Source organism: Entelurus aequoreus, unplaced genomic scaffold (genome assembly GCF_033978785.1).
Source record: "Entelurus aequoreus isolate RoL-2023_Sb unplaced genomic scaffold, RoL_Eaeq_v1.1 HiC_scaffold_36, whole genome shotgun sequence".
Classification (NCBI taxonomy): Eukaryota; Metazoa; Chordata; class Actinopteri; order Syngnathiformes; family Syngnathidae; genus Entelurus; species Entelurus aequoreus.
The window spans coordinates 368,480-384,214 of NW_026907968.1; the positions used below are offsets into that span (position 1 = coordinate 368,480).

The window sequence follows — 15,735 nt, forward strand, 5'->3', positions numbered from 1 at the left end:
TGTAATATTGAAATTAGCCTTTTAATTTTAAGTATTGGGTCTATATTTCTTCTATAAACATTTCCCCAAACTTCAAAACAATATTACATATGGAAAAATAAATGAATAATATAACATGTGCAGACATTTCTTATTCAGCATGTGTTTAACTTTATACCGAATAGCAATGGATTTGGATATTTTCTTTAATATGTTCAATATGCGGCTTCCAACATATTAATGATCAATTACTATTCTCAAGAATGTACTTCATATACTCTGTCAATTTCCACTTGATTCAACTTTAATTTTTGTTTCACAATTTGACTTTGCACCCTGGACAGGTCGCCACCTCATCACAGGGCCAACACAGATAGATAGACAGACAACATTCACACACTAGGGCAAATTTAGTCTTATTAATTTCTACATATTGAGATCTATTACTTAAAATAACTACTTAACCACTGTTGTGAAACACCTTTGTAATTTATGGGAGTATTGGGATAGGATTGAGGAAGATGTCTGCTGTGGTGGTGGTTAGTTTGGAAATTAATTTAATAAAAGTAACTTTAAAGTGCAGTCTGACATTTTAGTTTGGAGTAATTTATATTTTTATTTAGACATTGCAGTACACCATACTTCTGGATGTTGAGCTAGAAGAGGATAATGGCATGACAGAATAAAGTTAGAATTAAAGTTGGGGTGCCAGTGATTGTCACACACACACTGGGTGTGGTGGAATTTGTCCTCTGCATTTGGCCCATCCCCCGTGATTGCCCCTGGGAGGTGGGGGAATCATGTTTGGTGATTTGGCTCCCAAGTTTTTTATGGTCTTTGGTATGACTCGACCCGGGTTTTGAGCTTGCGACCTGCCGATCTCAGTGCGGACACTCTAACCACTAGGCCACTGAGATGAAGGAGGCAATCCAAATCTCAACAGCTTTCAGTTAGCTACAGATTTTGAGAGTATAATGCGAATAACTATAACTTTACAACTGTTTGCTGTGAATAGTGTTGAATAATAATTACAAATAACAGCCTACATTAATAATTAGAATAAGAGCCGATATGTAGGGTGTTAAAAAGAGGAGAAGTGTGATTAGGGCTGGCGCCTAGAGCATGGCCTTGTGTGTTTTGTTGTGACTAGGTTGGATAACCAGTCGGAGACAGGCAAGGAAAGGATATGCAGCTTTGTTTGTGTGGCGTTTTTCATGCAACAAAGTGAAATGAAAGAAAATAAAAGCAAAATTAAAATGCAGACAATAAAAATAAACACAGTGCGGACGTTAAAAGTTAAAATATTAAAAGATTTAGCTGAAAGATAAGGAGAAACGTGAATAAAAACATTCTTTTGTTTTGGAGAATATCACGCACAGCTGGAGGTCAGAGTGCAAGCATGACAGCTTGCTCGCGCCTACTGATAGACAAATGAAAGTTTAAATTAACTTATACATAATCTTTAAGTGAATTAAAAGGGTACTTAAATACACATGAAGTAGTACGTATAATCTTTGAATTAAGGTTATTGATTAGCAATTAATGGGATAGTTAAGAATGTAATTTTAAAACGTGATATGCAAAATTGAACTAACCGAGAGGATATGAAAACGATGGGTGTACATGTTTTGAGTTCCAAATTCTGGAGGAAAAAAAAAAACCTCAACAAAACGTAAAACCATACAGACGGACTTGGGTGGTAGCCACGGTTGTGCTAGGTCAAGCGAGGGTGGAAAGGATGTGCAGCCGGGGGACTGCCAGCTTCTCTGAACAAGACAAGCTCCAAAGTTGTAGCCAGAACATGCTCACAAAAAATATAGGTGTGACAGCAGGACGAACAGCAGGATACAAACAGACCCCTGCTGGACATAAGTGTCAACGGACAATGTTCAACGCAATCTTTGAAGCATTCCTTTGTGGTCAACCTGCACACACCTTGTAATGACCTGCTTACGAACTGTGCCCTGACAATTCAATACTGCACAGAAGGAACTTCCTGATGTTGCCTGACAGCACGACATCAGCTGACAACTACTGGGGACGCCTCCCAGGAATGAGTGGAAGACGGGGACTGCTCCAACTGTCCTAGCACTAGCTGACTGAGGTGCGTCCGTGTGTCCTGCCACCCAAACCGCCACAGTGTATGATCACCAATTAGACGACTCATAATAGGAGCCTTTTGACTCTTATATATGGTGGGACTCAAGGTATGGCCGCTCATGTGAACTATCCTTACAACAATTAGAATGGTATAAGATGGACAACTAATGAACCACATTGTTCCTTTGCTCTCTGTCCTGCCTACGAAACCAAAAATGTAGGTCAAATGATAAAACAGGGCATAGCTGCCGCTGATTGAACCGATACGCTAATACCACATTTTCAATTATTTCGGTTGTCTGTTAAAAACAAAGCTATTGGTTGCAATTTGGACATTCCTGCTGTAGGCTACAAGGAGCTAGCAGCTACACAACAGCTGAGCTAAAACAAAATTTAAGCATATCAAATAATTGTAGTTGCTTATTACATACACAAAGTCGCAGAGAGACAGAAGTCTGTAGAAAGTATTCAGTAACAAACGTGTCCGCATTATTAAACTTTCTACCACAGGAAATATACTGAACAAATACAGCAGTTACTGTCAGACTCTAATCCGGATTACTGTGTCTATCAGAGACATGGTTAAAACCCACAACACCTTTCGTCCTAATTAATGTCCGGGGGACAAGATTACAGAAAAGACAGATCGAGTGACAAAGGGGGGAGGAATTATGATTTATGAAAGGAAAAACATTAAAAGTAGATCAATTTGAGTATGTTGAAATTAAAATCACATGTTCCTCAGAAATGTATTTCAAGGTAATTGTAGTATACCGACCGACCACAACTAAAGAAATTTTTCTTGATTCATTTTCAGACATCCTCAAACAGCATAGTATGAAAGAAGTAACGTCATGGAGGACGTTAATTTGGACTGGTTAAATAAGACGCGTAGAAAGAAACTTAAGGATATTATAAACGGCTTCTACATGATACAAATGATAAGCAGCTCTACTAGAATTACAATTGGATGACAAAAATCAAAGAGAACATCTGTAAATACACGAATGCAAAACCAGAAAGAAGAGTGTAAAATAAAAATACCATTGGATTAATAAAACAATTTGGATTCTAATAAAGACATGAGGACTCAGCTCTCATAAGAGAAATTATAACAGGTCTAAATACAGATCGTATGATTTTAAAAGTTTGGAGGAACAAAGTTACAATGTTTATGCGGAAGTCTAAGGCTGACTTTCACTTAGAATTAATCAAAGCTGCAAAAGGGAACATTAGAAAGTTATGGAAAACCAGATACAAACTTACGGAAAGAGAGCAAACAAGAAACAACACTATAACATTAAATATCAATGGCGCTACTATCGCAGACAGTCTGGACATAAGTAATAATTTTAATGAACATTTCATCCAGTCTGTACAAACCCTGAATAAAAAATCCCTCAAAATCAGTGCAAATAATTGTCATTTATTCAGGATGGACTAATTTTAGAATTAACAAATGAAACAAAGTTAAACAAAATCTTCACTGCATTATCAGACTCACGATCTAGAGATATATATATATGGGTTGGACACTATCTTCCTAAAAACATATAAGGATTGTATTATTGCTTGTATAACAACAATTGATAAATAAATCAATAACGGAAAACACTTTCCCTACCACGTCGAGAAACTGCTACTATAATTAAATCCATAAAGCAGGAAATAAAGAAGACCAGAACATGTACAGACCAATTAGCCTTCTCCACGTTATAACAAAAGGAATAGAAAATTTGAAATTAAAAAGTGGCTTTGGAGCAATCAAGGCTGCTCAGACGGTCACTAAGAGGGGCATTATGTTGACACATCAATTTAATGAGTATTATATGTATCTATGAGAGCATTTTTGTTGTAAATTGTGAGGTATGGCTGTTAAAATCTTGGTTGTTTTTACGAATGATGACAGATGTGAACAAGAGCATGTATTGTCTTTGTGTGATGATGTAAATAAGGTGTGGTAGTATTGTATGGTAAGTATGTGTCCATGAAGGGGCATTTGGTGACTTTTCTTATAATTGATTACATGCTACAGTATGATTATTTTTGATTAATTATTGATTATTATGAATGTATATATTTATTATGATTAATTACTGTCATAATTTTATTGCTTGATTTTTGGATCCCTTTAATTTAGGTAACCAGGGACTGCAGATGGAAAGTAGCTATTTAGATATAATCTGGTACAGAACATATCTGTTTCTGAACTTAATGTTTCTGTGCATTGTCCCATCATAGATAGACTAAATTAAATACAACTATTTAGTGAATTATTGAGGCCACAATAATTCAGTAGGTGTTGTAAAATATCAAAGTACTATTGCAAAAGCGAACAGTGACCTCAAACATGACCTGTCCTCCGCCTCTGTTTTTGCTGCGCTTGACTATCAGCTGTCTTTTCTTTTTCTTGGATGTTTCTGAAACTACTAATACTACTACTACTACTACTATTACTATTACTACGACTAACACTGTCCCTGTGAGAGGGACAGAGGGGGGAGGTGAGTTTGGATTGGGTCAAGTTTGAGCGTGTTGAGGTTTTATTTAATCGATATGATCAATCCGGTACAAGGATAAAGGAACGTAATGATTTAGATTGACAATTGCAGTGGTTGGCAGAAGCAACCCCAACCTCAAAGGAGGGTGCCAATTCAGTAATTAAATGTTTTGTGAATGATCTAATATCCTGACATGGTTTCCCCAAAAAGATTAGGTCAAACAACGGCACCTATTTTAAGAAAACAGGTTAATCTTCTTCAGTCACAAGATCAGCACTTCTCAGGACCAGCAGCTTCCTAGGAAGGTGGAAAGACCATGAGACCAAAATGGTAAGTTTGCAAAATGTAGAATTTGTGTGCCAGTTCCTCTGTGCAGACTTGAGGATGAAAGCAGCCACTCCAGATTCCCTTGCACTCGCTAAGAGGGGCACGGTCAAAGCAAATCCAGGATCAACACCCGATACCTGACTGGAAGGAACCGAGAGGAGAGACAACACCTTGCCAGCGATGACGAGAACGACTAAGGTTGCCAGCCAATATGTGTCCGTCGGGACTCCAGCAGCTGTGGAAGGAGGCCCTGAAGCAAGCCGAGGGCCTGGACCAAAGCCCCACGCCCCATACTCTGCCCCAGCCTTCCCCAAAGCCCCCACAGCTCCAACTCTACCTGAGTTTTCCCCAATTTCGGCCAGCACGCACATGCCATTGCACAGTCTGCCCAATGGACTGAACCACACCCCAAGAAGAGACAGAGACAGACTGTTTGAGTGGATCTCTTTCTTCACCAAGGCAGCCAAAAGCCCAACGAGGTGTCGGCAGGCCACCAGCCTGAGGCACCACCGAGCCATCTATACGAGCACTAATCGAACATGGACTCATACGAAATTCAGTTGTGTGTTCAAAATTAATTGGTAATTAACAATATTGGTAACTACATCCATTGCAAATGCCGGGAAAAATATTTTTGCAAATATCTTACAGTCATAAGTCTATATACATTCATCTATTTATGTTCAATGATGTTCATGATCAAAGTATTTGTTATTCCTTTACTAAATCAAAGGGTAGGCCACTAATTGTGTTCTGTGAGATGATTTTACTGCAGGCTGGTAACAGCGATCGCTCTGAAGGAGGGTCATAGACGGAATTTTTGCCTCGTATAAAAACATTGAGGTTTTTGCCTCTATCTGCGGTAGAGATTTAATTTAGTGGTCTACATCAGAAATTGTTTTGGTCCAGGGTCTTAAGACCCTGGAAGGCGGGTATGTAGTAGAATTTCTGACCTTTGACCTATATTGCATGTCTATTGGGAATGTAAGCTCATTTGATTTATCTCCTATTCTGTGCCAGTGGGACAAAAGTGAATGTTAAGTCGTGCCAACCTGTCTACAGAATGTGTTGACTGTCTAAAGGATTCGAGTTGTTATGGAACAGATAGGGATAACAGCAAGACATTGACGCACTCGATAAGGAACAATGACGCACAAAAGACATATAAAAAATGGCAGAAGACCGGAACTCGACAGTGATTTTGGCTTGTGTGTGTCTTGTTTGCTCCGGAGTAACATGTGGTCTGTCTGCACTTCTGATAATGGGTAAATAAATTTGTTGTACTAAACTACTTTTGTTGCCTGTTTAAGCTTCGGACAATCCACTACAATATTAATAATGTTGCGTTTATTGTGCGTAGTGCACTTTAAATAGTTTCGACCATATCTAGGAATTGATATGACGGGAATTTTCAGATGTTTGCTTGGTGCTGCGATAAACTGAACGCATCATAATTTGCCACCTCAGTAGAATGCATGTCCACCTCTGACACAGTCACAACAGAAAAAACATTATGTGAGTTGTGTATCATTCTAAGAGAATTGCTATGCGTACAGGGATTATCCAGCCTGGCGCTGGCTATTTCTATCTTAACTGACTCCTCACCCGGACTAACAGACTCTGTAATTGCCTGTTAGTCAAGTGTAACTCAAAGAGTAGTCTATGTACTTCCTCTTAATAAGCCATTTGGAATTTGCTCTGTCCTGTGACATTTTTCACACCAGTGGATTATCCATATATGGTATAAATTTACCTAAAGTGCTTTGCGCAAGTACGTCATTGTAGTCCGTGCTGTAGTCAGTAAGCTCTGTCATTTTCACTATCCTCTTGTTTTGGGTCAGACATCCATCCTCCGCTGTTGCTATTTCTAATACAAATTAAAGTATAGTTTCAATTTAAATATTTCAGTAGACTCGCAATGAAGCACATTCTGACAAAAAAATGGCATTTCTTTTAAACTATTGGGGTCTTCTTTTAATCATGCGAACAAGTTGTGAACTGTGATTAATCCTAATTAATCAAAATTCAAAAGCGCGCTAGATGTAATTAAAAAATAAAACTTCTGACAACACTAATTGAGACATATCTATTGATGTAAAACAGTTGTGGGCATTTGTTGTCACTGCTTGACCTACAGGCGAGGTTTAGTCACTGTTTATCCTTGTGTTTACACAAATATGGAATATGTTGTCACATAAGTCAGGCAGTGATATTATTTTATAAGTCAGTTAAACTTGGTTCTGTGAGCTGTCATCTGAAATAAAACAAAAACTGACTTCCAACACAGCAGTTTTGAACAAATGTGTTATTCCCATGAACTTTTGCTATGCCTGTGCTTTAACCATATGCTACTGATTAGTGCAACTTTGGCTGATTGTTTGTTCATTGATAATCCATATTTGGGCATACTTACTTTGGTTAAAGTGTATAAAAGCCTGCGCACAAACCTGTGCTGTCAAGTCCAAGGAAGCAATCTAAGGTAAGCTTCAGCTGCTAAGTAGCAGAGAAATACATTCTACACGATATACTGCATGTTTTTCAATGACTGCAACCTTTTTGCTTGTTTTATGGTGAACGCTCATCAAGATATGTGCCCTGCAGGTCTGCTGGAATGGCTGTTTTCAAGTTCTCAGTTGTGGCTGTACTGCTGCTGTCCGCCTACTGTTGGGCTGACAATCAGGTAACTGAATAGCCTACGGTACAAATTGTTATATTTTATACAGGATGTACAATTACAATACAATTACAATAACACTGTATTTGCTGGAGATATCTGGATTTTATTCATAGGTGTTTTACCTAAATCCTGTCTTTCTATAAATTCAACCATAGCTTTTTATCAAAAATGTCCTCTTCAGTTAATTAACTAAAAGAAACTCTTCTAAAACCAAGGCAGCACCGTCTAAGTCCAATAAGTTGAATATACGTATAAAAGATGTACAGTATGCATACTGTGTGAAAGTTCTGTATGTACCTCTGGGTTAATTATGGGGACTGTAAGGAAACCAAATGCTAAACATTAAAATGTCTAACTGTTGTGTTAACAGCTTCAATGATTGTTAAAATAGAACACAAAAACTGCAAATTCTTTGCCGGTAATTTCCCAAAACAACACAATTATCCTACACCATCTCATGAAGTCATCTTTTTCAGGAGTCTCTGTATTTCACTGGGAAGCCAAGTGTTCCCAAACATGAGACTTTAACGACAGAAGAGGGTTTTTTAAGCTCTGGCTTAAAGTTAAAGTTAAAGTACCAATGATTGTCACACACACACTAGGTGTGGCGAAATTATTCTCTGCATTTGACCCATCACCTTTGATCACCCCCTGGGAGGTGAGGGGAGCAGTGAGCAGCAGCGGTGGCCGCGCCCGGGAATCATTTTTGGTGATTTAACCCCCAATTCCAACCCTTAATGCTGAGTGCCAAGCAGGGAGGTAATGGGTCCCATTTTTATAGTCTTTGGTATGACTCGGCCGGGGTTTGAACTCACAACCTACCGATCTCAGGGCGGACACTCTAACCACTAGGCCACTGAGTAGCTTACAGTTGGCACTAATGCTAGCCATGATTTCAGCAAGACTTCCATACATTTTCTACTGCTTGTCCCTTTCGGGGTAGCGGGGGGGTTCTGGAGCCTATCTCAGCTGCATTCGGGCGGTAGGCAGGCTACACCCTGGACAAGTCGCCACATCACCGCAGTCCAGTAAGACTTGTTGGACGACATTTGTTTACCGAGTGGACACACGTCTTTTTTCACTCAATGTGTATTGCGCACGTACATTTGTGTCGGAAGAAATCTTATTAATAATTAACCGTTACGCCCCTAATATACAGATTTGTGACACAATATTTGATCCAGTGCTTGTATTACATGCTTGTCATAGATCTACTCATTTAAATAGTGCTGAAGTGCAAATGTCAATACTGAAAGTGTTAAATTAAATCTAGGATTTTTTTGTTTTTTTTGTTTCTTGGCTTATGTCCCTCTGCCTCTCTAACGTAGGTTTTTTTTTTCTCTCTTTCCCAATGTTTGCTAACAGGCAGGTATGTATCTAATATGATTTTATTTACTTACTGTACACGTATTGTTATTTTTATGTTTATGTTTATGTCACAAAAGATAGCTTTGAAGAAGATTTGAGCGACCTTTCTGTGTCCGAACTTCTCGAGCGAGCCAACAGTAATCGCAGTGAGTACTCCCTAGTACAGTTCACATAGTCTGTACAATTTTCGGGGAAATTGTCGATTCTCCGTTGCATCAGAATCGGGACCTAGAGGTTTCTGAATCGATGGACAAACGTCCAAACATCAATAATCAATAATAATAAGTATATTAATTAAAGTAAGACAGACGGTTCTAAAATGCTGATCGAGCTTGAACACACAGAGGGAGAGGAGTTTTCATCTGCATATTGCCTTCATATATGCGCAACCTGACTAGAATGGAGACATACTGTCTGAAAACCTCAAAAAAATGAGCCATGAGTCAAAGAACACTTAGAGACTTTTCTAGTTGATTGTTTTGTTAAGTAGCCTAGTTCAGGTGTACATAAACTTGGTAGGGAATACAATTAATCCTGTATTCACTTAGTTATTATATATTGTGCAAATTTGTATTTTAGTTAATTTAGTTTATTTTTCATATCCAAAATATTCTAGGCAAGTTATATCCTGTTTTGTTAAAATGCTTATTTGGAAAATGTTCCTGTAAAGTTGATTTGCATGAAAGTTTTCTGTATCCTGTGTTTTATTGTGCCACAAAGTTTCTTAGGCGAGAGAAAATTTTAAATAATGATGTCACTGTCAAAGCATTAGGAAAAGGTACAGTACCACATTTGCAATGAAAACATAACCCAGAAGAATTTATAATACAATAATAATACAATATTGCCTACACATAGTGTAAATTGGTGAAAACCCGATTGCGCTCAGATCTTGTCTTCTAATTTCTGCCAGTAATTATTTCCTTCATAAAACAAGTGACTTCTGAATAAATTGTATATATACATATGGGTATATTTGTGTACATATGGATAGATAGATAGATAGATAGATGTATCCATACGTACACAAATATACCCATATATATATATATATATATATATATATATATATATATATATATATATATATATATATATATCAGTGGTTCTTAACTTTGTTGGAGGTACCGAACCCCACCAATTTAATTTGCGCATTCACCGAACCCTTCTTTAGTGAAAAATAAAATGTTTTTTTTTTTCAAATTCACGACAAAGTTACCGGTATATGTTTTTGGTAACACTTCAGTATGGGGAACATATTCTAAGTAACAAAGAATTAATTTAGAGTTATTTGGTTAGGGTTAGGGTTAGGGTTATAATAAGGCCACGCCGAACAAGGCATTAATAAGTACCGTACTTAATAATGACTAGTTAAGAGCCAATATGTTACTAATTTGCATGTTAATAAGCAACTAATTAATGGTGAATATGTTCCCCGTACTAAAGTGTTACCATGTTTTTTTACCGGTGCACAAAATGAACCGTGCATGAACATCACCTTGTTCAAACAACGAAACTAACACAGTGCATAAACTCACAACAAATTACACACCTGCAAATCAGTCTGACTTCTGCTGTTGCCGTATCCGTAATACGCCGATAGGGAGAAGTTTTTATTTACACGATGAGTCGGGTGTGTCTTGACCTCCGCCGAACCCCTGAGCCCGACTCACCGAACCCTTAGGGTTCGATCGAACCCAGGTTAAGAACCACTGATATATATACAGTATATATATATATATATATATATATATATATATATATATATATATATATATATATATATATATATATATATATATATATATATATATATATATATATATATAAATATACATATACATATATATGCATATACATATATACTGTATATATATAATTTGTGGATGCAAAAATTATTCTTGTTTTTAAGATTAAAGATTAAAGTACCAATGATTGTCACACACACACTAGATGTGGTGAAATTTGTCCTCTGCATTTGACCCATCCCCTTGGGGAGCAGTGGGCAGCAGCGGCGCCGCGCCCGGGAATCATTTTGGTTAAAGACTATATAATTAATAAACACAGTAATAAATCAGGTTTTAACAGACTCTGTGATGTTTTTCAGTCCGCTCTACTGATGAGCCACTCCTGATTGAGGGAGACATCGCCATCGACGGTGAGGCCGAGAGGAATGCTGACCCCTGTACCAGCCGTGGTTGCACATGGAGCAAGTGGACCGATGGGAAGGTCTACATTCCTTATTACATCACCAATCATTTTAGTAAGTCTCATCTATGCATATTTACTATTTGATGGTTTACTCAAGTAGTTTCCAATATCCAGATGTTATTACTGTTTGTATTGTCTTATTATTATAAAAAAAAATTGCGCTATCTGCGCAGTTTCGCCCTCGCTTGCAATCGTGTTATAATCTGTCTCATTGTCTTGTCTTCACAAATCTTGCCAGTAGATGGTGTCATAGCTTTAGCACTTTATCTCGATGAAGACAGCCACATGTCCATTTCCAATCAGCTAGCTTGACGCTCCAGTTCAAACGAAGCAAGGGAAACAACATCAATATATTCAATCATCCGTGCGTGTTCTAAGACATTTGCACGTACGTGTACCGCTGCATGAAATGAAAGCAACTCTTGAAGGTCAAAACCTTCATGTTTTTACGTTCAATACATTTTAAAAACTTAAGATAATGTTGCACAATTCTAATGACACAAACCATGAAGCTCCACATGCTCAACATTTTGCATCATAGCAAGTTAGTCAAATTTGTGTTCATGGCTACCTGTCTGCAGCAGCCACAAAAATGTTCCCCGCAGAGAAGGGTGTCCTTGTCCGTGGTGGCCACCTGTATAATGTGGCCAGTGGCCACTTATTTTGTATGTGTATTATATTGTATTCGTATAACAGCTAATATCAACATGTGCTACAATAATGCATGATGTTGGAAATAGAGTCTCAGTTGTTGTTATTTAAATTGTTTATAATTTTTAGACTTTTTAGATAATTTTGGAACAATATTATTTTCTTTTTTTGAATTGCTTTCTTCCATAATGTTTTACTTTAATAGTTTAATATATAACTGCAATTAACGATGATGACATCTTGCGGGGCCTTGAGTAGTACTGTTATGGTTTGACTAAGGGGAGATGATGGCTCAGACACCAGGGGGCAGTAATGTTCAATAATTTATTATATATATATAGTCAATATATATAATAATAATAAACAATACTAACTAATAAACTAAACTAAGGGAATGGAGAGTGTCAAAACCCAAGAGTGTGTGTGTGTGAAGCTATGTGTGTAGTGAGCTGAGGTGTATTTACCAAGTGTAGTCGAGAGCGAAGGAACACGGAAGTCCGTGGGGCAGACAGATGATCCAGAGTGAGAGAGAGGCGTCGAGGGGTCGTGTCCAAGCGGGAGGTCGGGAATACAAAAGGGCAGCAAGGGAACAAGAAGGTGGACGAGACGCACAGCTCGCCAACTCAGGAACAAGGGCAGACGCTGGAAGGACAAGGAAGAACAATGAAGCACGGAGGGGAAAAGGCAGGAAGAGAGAGAGAGCATAAAGATCCGATCATCGCTTACTGTACGCCAACAGAAGGTTATATTCTGGCACGGCATGGCAGGTTGTGCCGGCTTATGAAGGCAGCTAGTTAGTGTGGACTGGACAGCAGTGAGTGACATGCCGGAATACCAAATAAATTCCTCAGACCGAAAAGCAATTTTCATTCAATATAATTAGTAAATACAAATTGTGAACAATGGACAATTAAAAATCTATATATTTTCTGTTATTTAGACTTAAAGAGTTCCGTTTATTGTCATTCAAATTTGAAATTTACAGTACAGATAAGAACGAAATTTTGCTGCATTAGCTCGTTGTAGTACAGGATAAAAGAGCAATAAGGTGCAGATATAAATAAATAGATTACTGTACACATAAAATATTGCACTTTTTCATATGCACCCACGTTTATGGATGTATGTTATATTGTCTTTATATTTCAGCGAGTTAATCCGTTACACTAGTGGTCCCCAACCTTTTTGTAGCTGGGGACCGGTCAACGCTTGAAAATTTGTCTCACGGACCGGGGGGGGGGGGGATTTATTTTATTTTTATTTTTTTCATAAAGAAATACAATCATGTGTGCTTACGGACTGTATTCCTGCAGACTGTATTGACCTATATTGACATACACAATATGTATATATTGTTTTTTATTTTGATTTAATACAAAAAAAAAACAATTTTTATTTATTTATTTTTTATTTTTTTAATTTCTTGCGCGGCCCGGTACCAATCGGTCCGTGGCCCGGTGGTTGGGGACCACTGCGTTACACCACTAATTGTAACATACATTAGCCGATGGTGTTCTTATTTTATGTTTTGGTTTTGAAAATGTAACTGAGCATATAGCAAACAGCCCATTTAAGAGCTTGCGGTTTAAATTGTCCTATGTTTTTATAAAATTGGTTTTGTTGAATTTTAAGCTAAAGTTCTTCCAGTTTCGTGCATGTATTGCATGTGTTTATTGTCGCATAGCAGTAACCACAGCAACATATTTGTAACCACGCCACCTTCTACACTAGGGTCTGGCAATTGTATATAATATATAATATAAAATACTACATGCCAACAAAATGATGTTAATATTTTTAGCCTCCCGTGAAAAGTCCATCATCACCCGTGGACTGGAGTCTTTCTCCTCCTTTTCCTGTATCCGCTTCAGGCCCACCAAAAGCAGCGACCGTGACTGGCTGAGCATCGAATCCCAAAATGGGTAAAAAACAGTAAAATAATAACTGCAACAAACCTTTCCATTGCTCCTACTTCTCATCAATTTGCCTTTGTCCAGATGCTACTCATTTGTTGGCCGCCGTGGAGGTAAGCAGGTGGTGTCTCTGGCCCGCCGTGGATGCCTCTATCATGGCACTGTCCAGCACGAGTTGCTCCACGCCCTGGGATTCAATCATGAGCAGACTCGCTCTGACAGGGACAACCACATCAGAGTTCTGCTGCAGAATGTTCAATCTGGTAATGGCGCTGAAGATCCATATCTGTTCCAATAAATGTTCAAATCTGAGAGTTGTTGAAAAGTTAAATTTACAACTTTTCAACTTGTGTTTTTTAGGAATGGAGCACAACTTCAGGAAGATTTCTACCCTCAACCAGGGCACTTCATATGACTACAACTCTGTCATGCAATACCACAAGTATGAAAAAGTGCAATATTCTGATATTATTTGCTTGTGCTTTGTTATGTGTTTTTACATTGTGTCGTGTGTGATGTGATGTTGTAGGTATGCCTTCTCCAAGAACAACCAGCCCACCATGCTTCCCTACCCTAACAGCAACGTGGCCTTTGGCACTGCCAAGGAAATGAGCCGCACTGACATCGCCAGGCTCAACACCCTCTACAAGTGTTGTGAGTGTTTACATTTACGTATCAACAATATACTGTAATACTGTACTTACAATATAGTATATTGTTCCTTTTCTGAGGTATATCTGTGTTAATTGTTTCAGAGGACAGCATGTTTCAAAGTGACGACTGAAAGTCCTAAAGTCTTTTTTGCTTGTCTTCCAAGAGGCATCAGAGTTGCATCTTTGAACTCATCTTTGAATTACAAATAAATGTACTTCAACATGGCACTCTTTGTCATTGCATTGTGTGTTTTGTGATATCCATTTTGTTCCTTGAACTCAAACAATTATAGCTTCACTTATAGCAACTAAGAAATTAATATATGTTAAGTCCACAACTCAGAACCATGAGTGTTTAAAGGCAAATGATGGTGGATGTAAAACACACCAAATGGAACAAGTAATTGCAATTTATTTAAAATAATTGTGAATACATTGGCCATTTTTGTTGTTAACTTATATACAAAATTATAAATATACACACATTAGTATTGTCAAATGATTTTTTTCTCAGATTAATAATTTTTTTTCATTTGGGTTAATCTTTTTTATTCACAGTATGTTACTTGATTACGTAATCAAAATTAACCCCCCAAAAAGATCCCAGATATTTTGAAAGAAATGCAGATCTATTGTCAAAATATCACAAACAAACATTTTTGGAAATCTTTTACTTGAATATACATCATTTACCGGTAATTCTTTAATAATTAAGTCCAGTCAGAATGTATTTTGAATTGAAATTGTTGTGCGAGCGCACCGGTACGTATGCATTGACCTGATCACAGACCGTGTAACAACTTTAAGGTACCAATCCACGGTTAAGTTAAAGCAGCATGTGCATGTGTCAAATAAATTGCGGGATTAATTGTGAAGCATGTGTCTGCAGACCCAGAGGCTGCACGTTCAAACCCCCACTTGTGGACCCACACATTCAGACCCTTTGATTTTTTGCTACAACACCACCTATTTTGTTTATGGATACGATAGATGGATGGTGGTAGGCATGTGAGTATCAAACGTGAATCACATTTGTTAGTTGAAAATTATAAAAGTTTTTGTCGAAACTGTATTTTACAGCGTAACCAATGTTAGACTAATAATATGTTTACAATTACTACGATAGTCTCATATACACGTCAAATATAATATCTAACATAATATTTAGGCTAAGCTAGCTCAGCCTTTTTTGGAAGCTTGCATCGCCGGTACATTTTGTTTGTAAGTTAATGAAACCGAGATAAAAACATTTTGTCGAAACTGTATTTTACAGCGTAACGAATGTTAGATTAATAATATGTTTACAATTACTACAATAGTCTCATATGCACATCAGATATTGTATCTATTATGAT

The 15,735-nt window shown here is 37.6% G+C and overlaps 1 protein-coding gene across 1 annotated transcript; it reads left to right on the forward strand.

Moving 5' to 3' along the window:
* Positions 1-8,935: 8,935 nt before the first annotated feature.
* On the forward strand, positions 8,936-14,613 carry LOC133645304 (hatching enzyme 1.2-like). The gene is made up of 8 exons (XM_062040188.1): positions 8,936-8,957; positions 9,030-9,098; positions 11,060-11,215; positions 13,616-13,736; positions 13,812-13,990; positions 14,088-14,169; positions 14,257-14,381; positions 14,483-14,613. Coding segments are annotated over exons 1-8 (756 nt in total). The 3' UTR covers positions 14,485-14,613.
* The last annotated feature ends 1,122 nt before the right edge of the window (positions 14,614-15,735 follow it).